The following is a 12,265-nucleotide window of genomic DNA, read 5'->3' on the forward strand; positions in this document are numbered from 1 at the left end:
AAAACTACCAATGCTTGCTGCCTCTCTCAGAATAAAGCCAGAGCCCTCAGGATGACCCATAAGGCTTCCCACAGTCCCCCTGACCATCCTGAAACCAATTACCTCTGACCTCTCTTGCTACTCTCCCCTTTGCTCGTTCCACTCCAGACATACTAGTGTCCATACTACAACTACACTGAGTAGGATCCTGCCTCGGGACCTTTGCTCTGCTCTTTTAAAAAACCAGGAATAAGCTTCCCTTCCAGAGAATCACATGGTTCTTTCCTGCACTTCCTTCAGGTGAGGTCTTTCCTGATCATTTCTGTAGAGTGACAATCCCACCCCTGTCCTGCTCTGGCATGCTCTACCCTCCTCATCCCACTTTATTTCTCTTCTAAGCACATACCACCTGATACACACTTCATTATGGTCCATTTCTTCACACGAGGATGTGACCTTTAAAAGGCCAGATACTTTGCCATTTTGTTCCCTGCTATATTCATTATACCCAGCGTGAAACCTGGCACATAGTAGGTGCTCAGTAAACATGTTAGATAAACATTCATGTTCTTGTCAGGAGGAAGATATATAGCGAAGAAATAGCTCCTAGACAGAAAACATACATTTTAACAAAGGAGCCAGACTTATACTGTCAGTTTATAGCACGTGGAAGAGACACTTGTGACCTTCTGAGAGCACCCACCATGCTGCGACCTCCTGTAAGCAGCACTCTCCTCTGGTCTATTCAGCCATCAAGGCCCATGGTGACCTGGGGCCAGCGGGAGGCAAAGTTAGAGGTGGGAATGGAAGACCCAGGGGCCAGTTACTGTTACCCTTTCAAGTCCTGTGCCTTCTATTACCCCTAGTTGTTCTCCTGTACCCACTCTTTTTTTTCCCCCACTCTTCTCTTTCTGACCCCTTTCCTTGCACACTGAACTTTCCAGGTTGGGGCAGATGCTGGCAGCCAGTCCAGACTTGGGGTTGACCCCTTCAGGCCTGGCTAGAGGATGGGAGAGGGAGGCAGAGGTCATTGGCTGAAGCAGTGACTGGGGTGGAGTGAGGCAGCATGGACTGCTACAGTTCAGGCATCTTATTGCAACTCAGGCAACTCCTGAGACTGGAGGCTGCGTTTCTGGTCCTGCCTCTGTCGTGGGCTTGAGGTGGGAGGAGCCAGGCTCTCCTGAGCCCAGCCATCTATGAGTGGAACTGTCTCACCACCCTTCAGATTGGACCCATCCACTCACACATGTCCTAAGTGCCCGGCTCTGGACCAGGCTCAGGGGGAAATGATACTATTTCTGTCCTTGAGGAGCTCACGGTTTAAAGAACATATAATCTAGTGATTATAACTACTATTAATGAAATGCGATATGGGCTCCACTAAAGCATACAGGGCACCATTATGGAAGAACTAATTCAGGAAGCTGACGAAGATGTCACAGAGAAGAAGTAACATCAAAGAGTCTCTGGGTTCATGTCACCAAGGGGGGGGGGGGCGGGGGAAGACACTCCAGGTGAACAGGAATGTGGGCAAAGTTTTTAGGGTTATTTCCAGTTCAATAACAATATACAAGAACTGAGATCTCAAGCTTTTATTTTATTTTTTAAATTTTATTTATGAGAGTCAGAGAGAAAGACAGAAAACTCGAGCCTGGAGGAGGGGCAAAAGGAGAGGGGCAAGCAGACTCCTTGCTGAGTGCAGAGCCTGATCTGGGGCTCGATCCCAGGACCATGAGATCATGACCTAAGCCAACATCAAGAGTTGGCGCTTAACCGACTAAGCCACCCAGGCACCCCCTCAGGGTTTCATTTTAAAATAGTTTTCATCTCTTGGCTTATAAAATGAAGAACAATTATTTCCAGTGGCATTAATTTAGAAAACATTGAATTTGGAGAACTTACATTAGCTTTGAAGGTCTGTACCAAGCCATCTAGGAAGCGGATGCTGCAGACGATTTCGGACCGAGTTTTCTCTTTGGGTAGTTCTGAGGTGCGTATACTATTAATTCTTCCACCCAACGCACGTAACCGGGAGGTCATAACTATCGCTGAATAACCTATAACAGAAGGTACACCTGTTAGCTCTCTGACAATCAAATTGCCTGTTACATGTGGATACACCTCACAGTCCATCCATCCCTTGTCTGCTTTGACCCCTCATAAAACTGAAGAACTCACAATGAATGTGAACCAGATAACAGACCATGTTTCCATTTGAATTTTGACTTCTAAGTGGCTCTAAGCAAAATTTATTGTTCAATTATAATACCTTAATAGAATTATATGGGTTATTTGTGTGTCTTATCTCCCCGGTCTAAATTTAATTTCTATTTCCCAGGCTTTTAATCTTTTATCATTTTTTAAAAATGTATATTTGTGTATTCTACTTTTTTTTTTACAGAACTGTGGTGTAAAAATGATCTAACATGAAGACGCTTATAAACTGCATTAAATAATTTACATTCATTAAAAGACACCACTTAAAAGACAACCCACAGAGATATCTGCAATATGCATATATAAAGAATATATAAAGAACTCCTATAAATCAATAAGAGAAAAAACAAAGCGATCTGTAAAAAATGGGAACCACATTAGTCGTCAAAGAAATGCAAATTAAAACCACAAAGTAATAGCACTATATGGCCCACCAAGAGTGGCTACAATAAAATCTGACAAAACCAAGTGGTAGCACTTGTAGCAACTGGGCCTTTCTGGCACGACTGGTAAGAATGAAAATTAGCATAACTATTTTGGAAAAATAACTGGCCGTATTTACTACTACTAGCTGAACATACGCATACCCTGTGACATAATTCCACTCCCAGGCACATTCCCCACAGGAGAATGTAGATTTATCCATTAAAAGACACGCATGAGAATTTTTATAATAGCCCCAAACTGGAAAAGACTCAAATGCCCATCAATAGGATGGGGAAATTACAGTACAGTCATACCACGCATGACCTTATAGCAAAGGAAATAAATGAACTATTGTTAGGCCAGAAACAAATGGATTCTTCTCATGTTATGTTGGCAAAAGCAGCCAGACATGATATATTACCAATAGCCTGAACCCATTCACATAAAGTTCAGAAACAGGCAAAACTAATCAATGCTAATAGAAGACAGAAGCGTGGTCACTTCCGCATCAAGTGAGGGTGTGTGTGAGAGAAAGAGAGAAGCAGAGAGAGAGAGATCTTCTGGGAAGCTTATAATACCCTATCTATTGATCTGGGTATTGATGATACCGGTGTACTTACTTTGTAAAGCTGCATCAAGCTCCATTCTTATTTGTGTTCTTTTCTGTATATTTTGATATCAAATTCACTCAAAATAACACACATATGAAGCGGGAGTTAGTCTACAATCTGACTTTGGTGTACTCAGGGAACAGTGAGGAAAGAGGTTTTCCCAGCAAATGCAATTGTAGAATGGAAGACTAAATAAGACTGAGGAAGTGTGCGACTGAGCACAGGGCCGCATCACGCAGGCAGGAAAGCCAAGGGCCTGGGCTAGCTCCACAGCTTAGGGAATGGAGAAGGTTTAAAATCTGATGAGGCTGGATGGAAGAACAGATAAAGATGGAGGACTTGAGTGCAATTTAATGTTCTTTTTTTAATTAATTCTCTGTAAACTTTCTATGATGAGCTGGACCTTTGCACATGCAATTCCCGCTGCCTAGAAAGTTCTCTCTGTTCCTCTTCAAGCCCCAGTACCCAGCACAGGCATCGCTTCCTTAGCAAAGTCTTCCCTGGTGTCCCTAACTACTCTCCATTTGCGTTACTGACTCTCCTCTCCGATGCTTGTCTAATTCCACAGTCATAGCTGGTGAGGTATGTAAGATCTCCTTCTGCCACTGGAAGCTAAGCTTCACAAGGGTAGGAAACAGCTCTGGTTTTGCTCACTGCATCTCCCAACACCCACCTCTGGGAGGCAGCCAATAAAGAGCTGAACAAAGGAAGGATGAAACGAAAACGGAAGCACTGGAGAAACAGTGCTACCTAACAGACAAACGTGGGTTGGTGGGAGCAGGAAAGGAGGATGGAATGAGGGTGGGGACATCCCGAAGACCAGGGCTCCTGGCACACAACACACCCTCTGGGGACCTTGATCAGGTGCAAACTAGGATTCAAGTGCATCTGAGTGATGCCCTAGAGTCTGCATTTCTTGGCCTCCCACATGGCTCCAGGGTCCACGCTGGAAAAGCAGCTCTAAATGTCAGGCAGGGCCAGAGATCAAGATCTGGGAATCAGTAGCAAGTGAGGGGGGAGGACAAAGCAGAGCCGTGCCTCTAGAATCGAAGCCTCAGGGAACCACAGGCCCATAGCTCAGCTGCAGGAAGCTAAAACCCAAAGGAGGTAGAGCCTCCAGGAGGGAAGGTGCAAGGTGCACTTGGTCCCCTGTCCTCCTGCTCCTGAAGGAGCTCCAGGCAAACCTCCATCCTTCTGTAGTCAGGCACAGGGAAATCTCTAATACCAGCAAAACAAATCCTTGGGACGGGCCGCGGAAGAAAACTTACTGTCTCACTTACACAATCCCGCCCACCCCACCACCTCCACCTTGCTCTTTCCATCGAAAATGTCATCAGAGGCAGGGATGCGTTTTCTGAGTAATGGCAAAAGTCATCAAAAGACTACAAATGTGATCCATAATACCTTAACCGTACTGCATTAAAAATGTCAAATTTAATCTTTGTCTAAGAATTTCAGGTGGGCTATATATTTTTTAAAGATACAATAGAATAGAATCATTGTAAGTGCGGTTCCTGGTGGGAGGTACACATAAGTATCACCTGGGGAGCTTTCCAAAAAAAAAAAAAAAAAAAAAAAGGCCTGTCCTGGCCACACCCGTGGACGGTGATTCAGCATCCTGGGGTGTGGCACAGAATGACTTTTCCTCTGGGAAGCCCTCAAAGGAAGGGCCAGGCAGTCGATGGCCAGAGGAGTGGGTTTTCAGGGAAATTCAGGATGTGTCTCGGAGGGTCACAGAACACAGGTCCCACGGGATCGGAGCCACTCACTGAGGGTACACTCGTGCAACAGGAGGGCAGTTCCTCACAACAGCTAAAACTAACCGCTAGTCACACCAGCACCCTGGATGGAAAAAGCCAAAGGTGCTGTTGAACAAGAGTTTCCAAGTGACAGTACCATGGACTGACGGGCTAATCGCGGGCACTGATTTTCAAACTGCTGCTCACCTGAGCAGCTCCACGTAGCTGGCACCAGTGTGGGTACCAGTGGGACTTAGTAACTTGACCATGATTAATGCCCCTCCCCCCCGCAGCACAGTCACATAGCCAGCTGACAAGGGACATCAGTAACCCAGAAGAGACACTTTTTCCTCCACACATCGATCTCTGCTAATAGAAAAGGGCTTGACACCTAACGACAACGTTCGGAAATAGGAATTTCATGAAAGTCGCAGAAATGTTCTTCCCACGGTTGTTCCTGCAGCAAGCCTTGATCAGAGCAAGCCTCATGCTGAACAACCAAGGGGCGTTTTCAGATGGTCTTGAAATTCTATCTTAAACAATCGGGTCAAGACAATGGATGCTGCCTGACTGGCCTGTTTCCTGTGCCACAGCAATCGGGGAACTCAGGCTTTCTATGGCTTCCTTTATAAGCCTCTTCATTCTAAACAAAGCCACAGCCCCAACCAGGAACACACCGGCCTCCCCAACCACAAGTGATTACAGCTGCAACTGACCCATTTTATAATATGGAAGCCAAGCTTGTTCTTCACATTTTTAAGATTTTATTTATTTATTCATGAGAGACAGAGAGGGGCGGGGGGCAGAGACACAGGCAGAGGGAGAAGCAGGCTCCATGCAGGGAGCCTGATGTGGGACTCGATCTTGGGGCTCCGGGATCATGCCCTGGGCCAAAGGCAGACACCAAACCGCTGAGCCACCCAGGCATCCCTCTTCACATTTTTCAAAACAAAAACCAATCTGTTATGGCTTCAGTATCTGTATGGCACAACAAAGGTTCTACTGTGACTATAGTTTTTATCAGACTGTATTTGCCAGACATATAGGAAGAGGCCACCTCTCACTTGGTGCACAGTTGGGCCCCAGTGCATACCAAGGGTGTTAGGGTTAGCATGTGTAAAGTGTCTAACCAATGTGAGACACCTACTAGGTATTCGATAAAAGGCATCTCATTAAAAATGCTAAGTTAATGCCATCAGGTGACAACTAGATTCCAGATTTTGTAGGCAATGCTGATTTCAAATACCTTCTAAGATATACAAATGTTCTGTTTCTTTTTTTTTTTTAATTTTTATTTATTTATGATAGTCACACACAGAGAGAGAGAGAGAGAGGCAGAGACACAGGCAGAGGGAGAAGCAGGCTCCATGTACCGGGAGCCCGACGTGGGATTCGATCCCGGGTCTCCAGGACCGTGCCCTGGGCCAAAGGCAGGCGCCAAACCGCTGCGCCACCCAGTGATCCCATGTTCTGTTTCTTAAAACCTGAATAAAGACAGCTTTTAAGGTTAAAAGATACAATAGCTGTGTGACAGTCCTATCAGCTGCTCTATAAACTCGGGTTCCAGGAGCAGGAGCACGTCGCCTGGAGTATGGCAATCTGGGGCACGTGTGTTGCTAGAGCCCTCGTGGGTAGGGGTGGGTAACAAGGCTTCAACACTATCCCTTCTGGGCTCCCTGTCTGCCCTGGAGCTTGGGATGGGGAAGAGGGTGAGGCTTGATTTCCCGAGTCCACACATAGACCTGGGGAACTCTATTCTTTCACAAGCTCATGAACCACAGACAAAAAAAAAGGGAGAGAACTATGCTCGTCTCCATTAGACAAAGTCGGAAAGCAACTCAATTCCATTTTGGTCATTTTAAAAGAAAGTGTTAAGGTTATTTCATACCCTTTTTTCCCCCCCAAAATAAGAAGTTAGGCCTCTAGTTGAAGAGTGCATGTTTCAGTTAAGAAAGGAAAGAAAGAAAAAAAGAAAGCAATCCTGATTTATTAACACCTGGTCTGTGAATAAACCTTACAAATGAACCACAAGTGGCTCAATACAGGAATCAACCGGAATACTCATCAAGCTGACCTAGGCCGATGCTACCATCTAGTGGGCTCGAGAGGAAAACACTTCACCTCCTACCCTAGGACTTCCTGTTTCCTTCCTGGAGGGGAACAGGCACAGCCACGCTCCCTCCTTCTTATCCCAGTTCAACTTCAAAAAAAATCCCTCACGATACAGAAGGCCTTCTTTGTATCCCAATTCTCTCCTTTTCCCTAACTCTTCTTCCCTGGTAAACTCAGAACAGCTTCTGGGAGGTGGGGAGGATATTTCTAAGCCCCAACAGATGCCTGATGGAGAGCGTGGAAAAGTAATAAACACTCAAGGATCATCAGCCATGCTAGAGAGATGACTCATCAAACACCAATATTGCCTTCTCCTCCTCTTCCCTGCAAATGCACAGCAGTCAGGCTGCATTCATGGTTTAACCAAGGCTTCAGGGGCAAATGCACACCACTCAAGACTTCACTGCATGCCCAGAGGAGAACATAAACCACCTCCCGACTGCTGGCTGACTGCATCTCGCATAGGATGATGGCTTCTAGCTCTGGTCTGTTTTACAGCCAGGCTTAACAGTTCCTCCAACACCTCTGAAGTGGGGGATTCCCTTCTAAAGATTTATAAATGCCTAGATGGGGGATTTATTTATTAAGTGCTAGATTAAGGGCAGATCAAACTGTGAGAATGTATGTATGCTCAGTAATTAAGCTAACAAAGAAATAGCGATTAAAACGAGACTTTTTAAACCAAAGACTTAAATTAAACTTCAATGTGCTTGATTCAATCATCTGGGGGAATTTGTTAAAAATAGATCCTTGGGCACCACCCACAGAAATTATGGTTTGGTAAGGACCAAGGAAATTGCATCTTAAAAGTTAATTTTTTCCCCCAACTTATAGAAAAACAGAACTCTCATATACCCTTATCGGCCTGGATCTAATTAACATTTTGCCAACACGCTTTCTCTCCTGCACACACACCACCCCTTATGCTTTTTACTGAACACTCAGAAGGTGTCAAGATCATGCCCCTTTACCTCTGAATATTTTAGCATGTCTCTCAAGAACGAGGGCCTTTCAAACCACAGTACAGTTACTGCACGGAGCCAATTTAACATTGATAAAGCACTTATGTAACACAGCCCATATTCAAGTTTTGCAAATCATTCTAACATCCTTGATTTCTTTCCTCCTGATCCAGGATCCAAATCAGGACCTTGCCTTGCGTTAGTTGTCAGAAAGAAGTCACATTTTTAATAAACATCCCTATCTACAGCCAAGGGGCTTGGTTAGGTCGGTACAGCCCAGGCTGGGTCAGTTTTCCTACATTACAAATCACTTCCCAGAGCTAACAGGAGTTTCTGTAGCTTAGCAGCTGTCCCCTTACTCAGTCTGGGGAAGCCCTTCCTAAGACGCTGTTGAAATAACACCGGCTTTCCAGTCTATATGTCAGTGCTGGGATTAGCACTGTTGTCATAACAGAGGAAGAAAGCAACATGAAAATAATATTAGTTCAAAAAGGATTCTATCACTTGATATTACGTAACCAGATGTCTTGGCTTGTTCACTCAAATTAGTTCACAATCTTGCACAGTGACTCTTGACAATTTGTAATATCCAAGTTATAAAAAAGACAGCAGTGCCTTCTGTAATGTAGTTCCTCAGAAATGGGGGACAAAGTCAATTACTACCGTGGCGAGGAAGGAAAGTGACAAAAGGAAAAGAGATGCACATGTTTTGTGATTTATTAGGCTTTGCAAATATTTTTAACGAAACTCAGCTCAACCAATCAGTGATTTTAGTTTATTTTTAAAAAACCCATATACCGTAAAAAAAACACTTCCAAAAAAAACACTTCCATATATACTATTTCATTTTATTAATTTTTTAAAAGATTTTATTTATTTATTCATGAGAGACAGAGAGAGGCAGAGACACAGGCAGAAGGAGAAGCAGGCTCCATTCAGGGATCCCCATGTGGGACTCGATCCTGGGACTCCAGGATCACGCCCTGGGCTGAAGACAGGTGCTCAACCACTGAACTACCCAGACGTCCCTTTTAATTTGTTTTTGAGAGAAAGAGAAAGAGAGAGAGAGAGAGAGAACGCTTGTGTGCAAGCAGAGGGAGGGGGAGAAGTTGAAGCAGGTTCCACACCCATCTTCACACCCTGCACAGAGCCCGACATGGGCCTTGATCTCACAACCCTGAGATCATGACCTGAGCCGAAATCAAGAGTTGGATGCTTAACCGGTCTGAGCCACCCAGGCGCCCTTCACTTTAATAATTTCAAATTATGTGCAATTGATAAAATTACAATTGGTACATGAAATCTAATTTTCCTCATGACCAATTTCCATAAATTTATCAACACTACTTTCTGGCAATCACCACCCCTGTCCCTTCTTGGCTTTTTTAATATCCAAAGTACGACACTGCATAACAATACGAAGATAAATACCCAGGCTTCTTTTAAAAACTAGTTTATAATGTAAACAATCACTACGAGTATCACTAAATTAGAAAAAAAAAAGTCTATGAAGGGTGGCATTTTCATATTGCTAATTCAACGTTATAGCCAATGCACTCATTTTTTGGCATAGAGACTCAGGATGAATTTTTTTTTTTTTTTACAGATGAATTAATTTTTAAATAGCATTTTTAAAGCTTAAAGCTTGGTTTGAAAATGATCACAGCTGACAATGGAAGTATTGGTGCACGAGACTTATTTTTAATTTGGGGCATGCATATATAAAAGTAATATTTATATTAAAAAATAAATGCATCCTGGGCCTGGTGTAAGGCAGCAGGATGAAGGCCACTTGGAGCAGCACTTGGAGGATACCATGAAGAATCCATCCACTGTTGGGGAGTCCTGTGCACAGATTCACAAGGACTTAATCTGAGCTGCAAGGGGACCCTGTCCGATGAGCATGCTGTGGTGGTATCTGTTCTAGCCCAGCAAGCAGCTAAGCTGACCTCAGACCCCACTGATATTCCTGTGGTGTGTCTAGAGACAGATAATGGGAACATTATGATCCAGAAACACGACGACATCACAGTGGCAGTGCACAAAGTGGCCTCTTGACGTCTCACCAATTCTCCAGCAGCCTGTCATAGGGGCTCCATCCTATGTTAATTATCTTGTAGAATGACTAAAGTTTCAGTAGTTAAGCCATTTATTTAGTGTGCATTGGGCACTTTTCTGTTAATTTTAGAGTAAGCTGCTTTTTGACACTCAATGGACTGACTTATCAGAATAGTAGTAAGAAAAGATCATGTTTTGAAGCAGCACATCCAGGTCACTTTATACATAGAATTTTCTTATGTTCAATAAATCTGGTCAGAGGAAAAATAAAGCTTCTATAAACACATTTATGAAAGCTCTTAACTCTCACATGTCACATTATTTGTCATCACGTGAGAGAAGATGCTCACTCAAGTCACTTCAATAGCACAGCTCAATACTCAAATTATCTTGCAATTATTAATCCTCACACTCCAGAAGTACAGTCTTGGGATCAAATCATTTGTTCCATAGATCCTGTAATTTGTTCAGGGAGTGGATCTCTAAACCGGAGCCCCCTGGGAAGCAGGGTGGAGTAATTTGTAGGATTAGTTGTATTCAAACAGAGATCGGTAATTAGCACCCTCCTTCTCCTACAACTTCAAAATGCCAAATAGTTTTCTTATTATGGAGTCGGGGTTTATTTATAGGTTCAACACCATGACACTTGCAAAACTAACAAAATGAGAGAGTTATACTTGATACTGGGAGGATAACAAGAAGTAGTTTTAAGCTCCCTGAAGGGCAAGATAAAGAGCTCTGTGGGAGCTGCATGCAGTTTGGGCAAAGAGGGAACGCTGTTATAAAGAGAAGCCAACCTCTTACGAGCAAAGTTTTGAGCAAAGTTTTCAGGATGGCAATGAGACCCTGAGGAACTCAACACAAAGTTTGCCCCCAAGCAATGAGAAAAATTCATGTTAGACTTGTGAGTCTAATAAATGAAGTCATTATCACCACCCCCTTCAAAGATCACATGGGGGAGGGGAGGGGAAGCACAACTCCTTAGTGCACAGCTCTCAAGAAGCCTGGCATGAGCCCCCCCATGCCTTCTTTCCAACATGACCTCCCCCAGAGAGGACCACTCTTCTGACTTTTAACACTATCTTCACGAGAATTTTTGAAAAGTAATCTTTATTCCCAAAATGGGGTCAAACTCACAACCCTGACTGAGGTCAAGAGCTACATGTTCTACTGACCAAGACAGACAGGTGCCCTTTCATGAGATTTTTTTTTTTTTTAAGTGAGATTTTTTTAGAAGGTCGGGTTGTTTTTGTTTATGTTTAAAAAATGTTATCATGGTACAGTGTTAAACTGCACCCCCATCCCCAAATTTCCCAGGACTCAGAGCTCCCAGGGCTGTTTTCAGCATGCATGTGGATGCCTCTGCCACCTGTGTAGTGTGGGCTACAGAGAAATGAGAAGGCTGGGATGTGGTCTCCCCACAGGTAAGGCTTTGAACAGTGCCTAGTGAACTTCTCCCATTAAGATGTCACCTCGGTGAACCCAGAAACTACAGAGGCCAGCAAGCTTGCCTCCCGGAAGAAAGAAGGGGGGGACACCTGCCAGCCCTTAGAGAGACTGAACCAAACCATGCTGAGGAAAAGGACTGCCAGGACTTCCCAGACAAGCTGTTCTTACATCTTCCCAACGACTGGCCAAAGTCCCACAGAGTCCCAGTTGGACTGGGACTACAATTTCACAGACCCTTAATCTTGTTTATAATTACTTTTAGCCTTGATTACTACTTTGGCAAAGGAGTTCCGGACCATTTCTCAATGTTCATTTACTGGGCACCTGCTCTGTGTCAGGCGGGGTTGAAGGGGCGAGGCGGGGAGAGTAAGGTGCCTGGAGTTTCAGTGTCTAAGGGAGATGGCTTCCCAGGACACCAGAGGAACAGGAGAAGGGCTCCCAACCTGCCTGGGATGGCCAGTGGGACCAGTCCACAATGGTCTCGTGGGGGAATTCCGCAGAATAAAACAGTCTACTTGGTAGAATGGGTTCCAACACAGTACATATGCAAAAGCCAGGGGGGAAAACACATTTTATGATCTCCAAAGAAAGAGATTTAGCGGGAGTGTCTAAGGAGTAACTGGTATCCTAGAGAAATCTCAGGGAGATTAGGCGCTTCCAGGAGATTAGGCTTCGGGGAGGTCAACAACAATGGACCCAGATGTGGGCTGGA

At 44.3% G+C, this 12,265-nt stretch overlaps 1 protein-coding gene and 1 pseudogene across 6 annotated transcripts in view; one reads left to right on the plus strand and one right to left on the minus strand.

Moving 5' to 3' along the window:
• PTPN3 (protein tyrosine phosphatase non-receptor type 3) overlaps positions 1–12,265 on the minus strand; it is a 141,501-nt gene that overhangs the window by 72,010 nt on the left and 57,226 nt on the right. For 5 of the 6 annotated variants that reach the window (XM_035696681.2, XM_025432052.3, XM_025432050.3 and 2 more), the window contains one exon: positions 1,882–2,036. In XM_035696681.2, coding sequence (XP_035552574.1) covers positions 1,882–2,036 — 155 coding nt within the window. Of the gene's footprint in view, positions 1–1,881; positions 2,037–12,265 lie in introns of those variants that run through there. The other variant, XM_049116364.1, reaches the window with a different exon arrangement.
• On the plus strand, positions 9,797–10,104 carry LOC118350320 (ragulator complex protein LAMTOR5-like; annotated as a pseudogene).

The sequence above is a fragment of the Canis lupus genome, chromosome 11, assembly GCF_003254725.2.
Source record: "Canis lupus dingo isolate Sandy chromosome 11, ASM325472v2, whole genome shotgun sequence".
Lineage (NCBI taxonomy): Eukaryota > Metazoa > Chordata > Mammalia > Carnivora > Canidae > Canis > Canis lupus.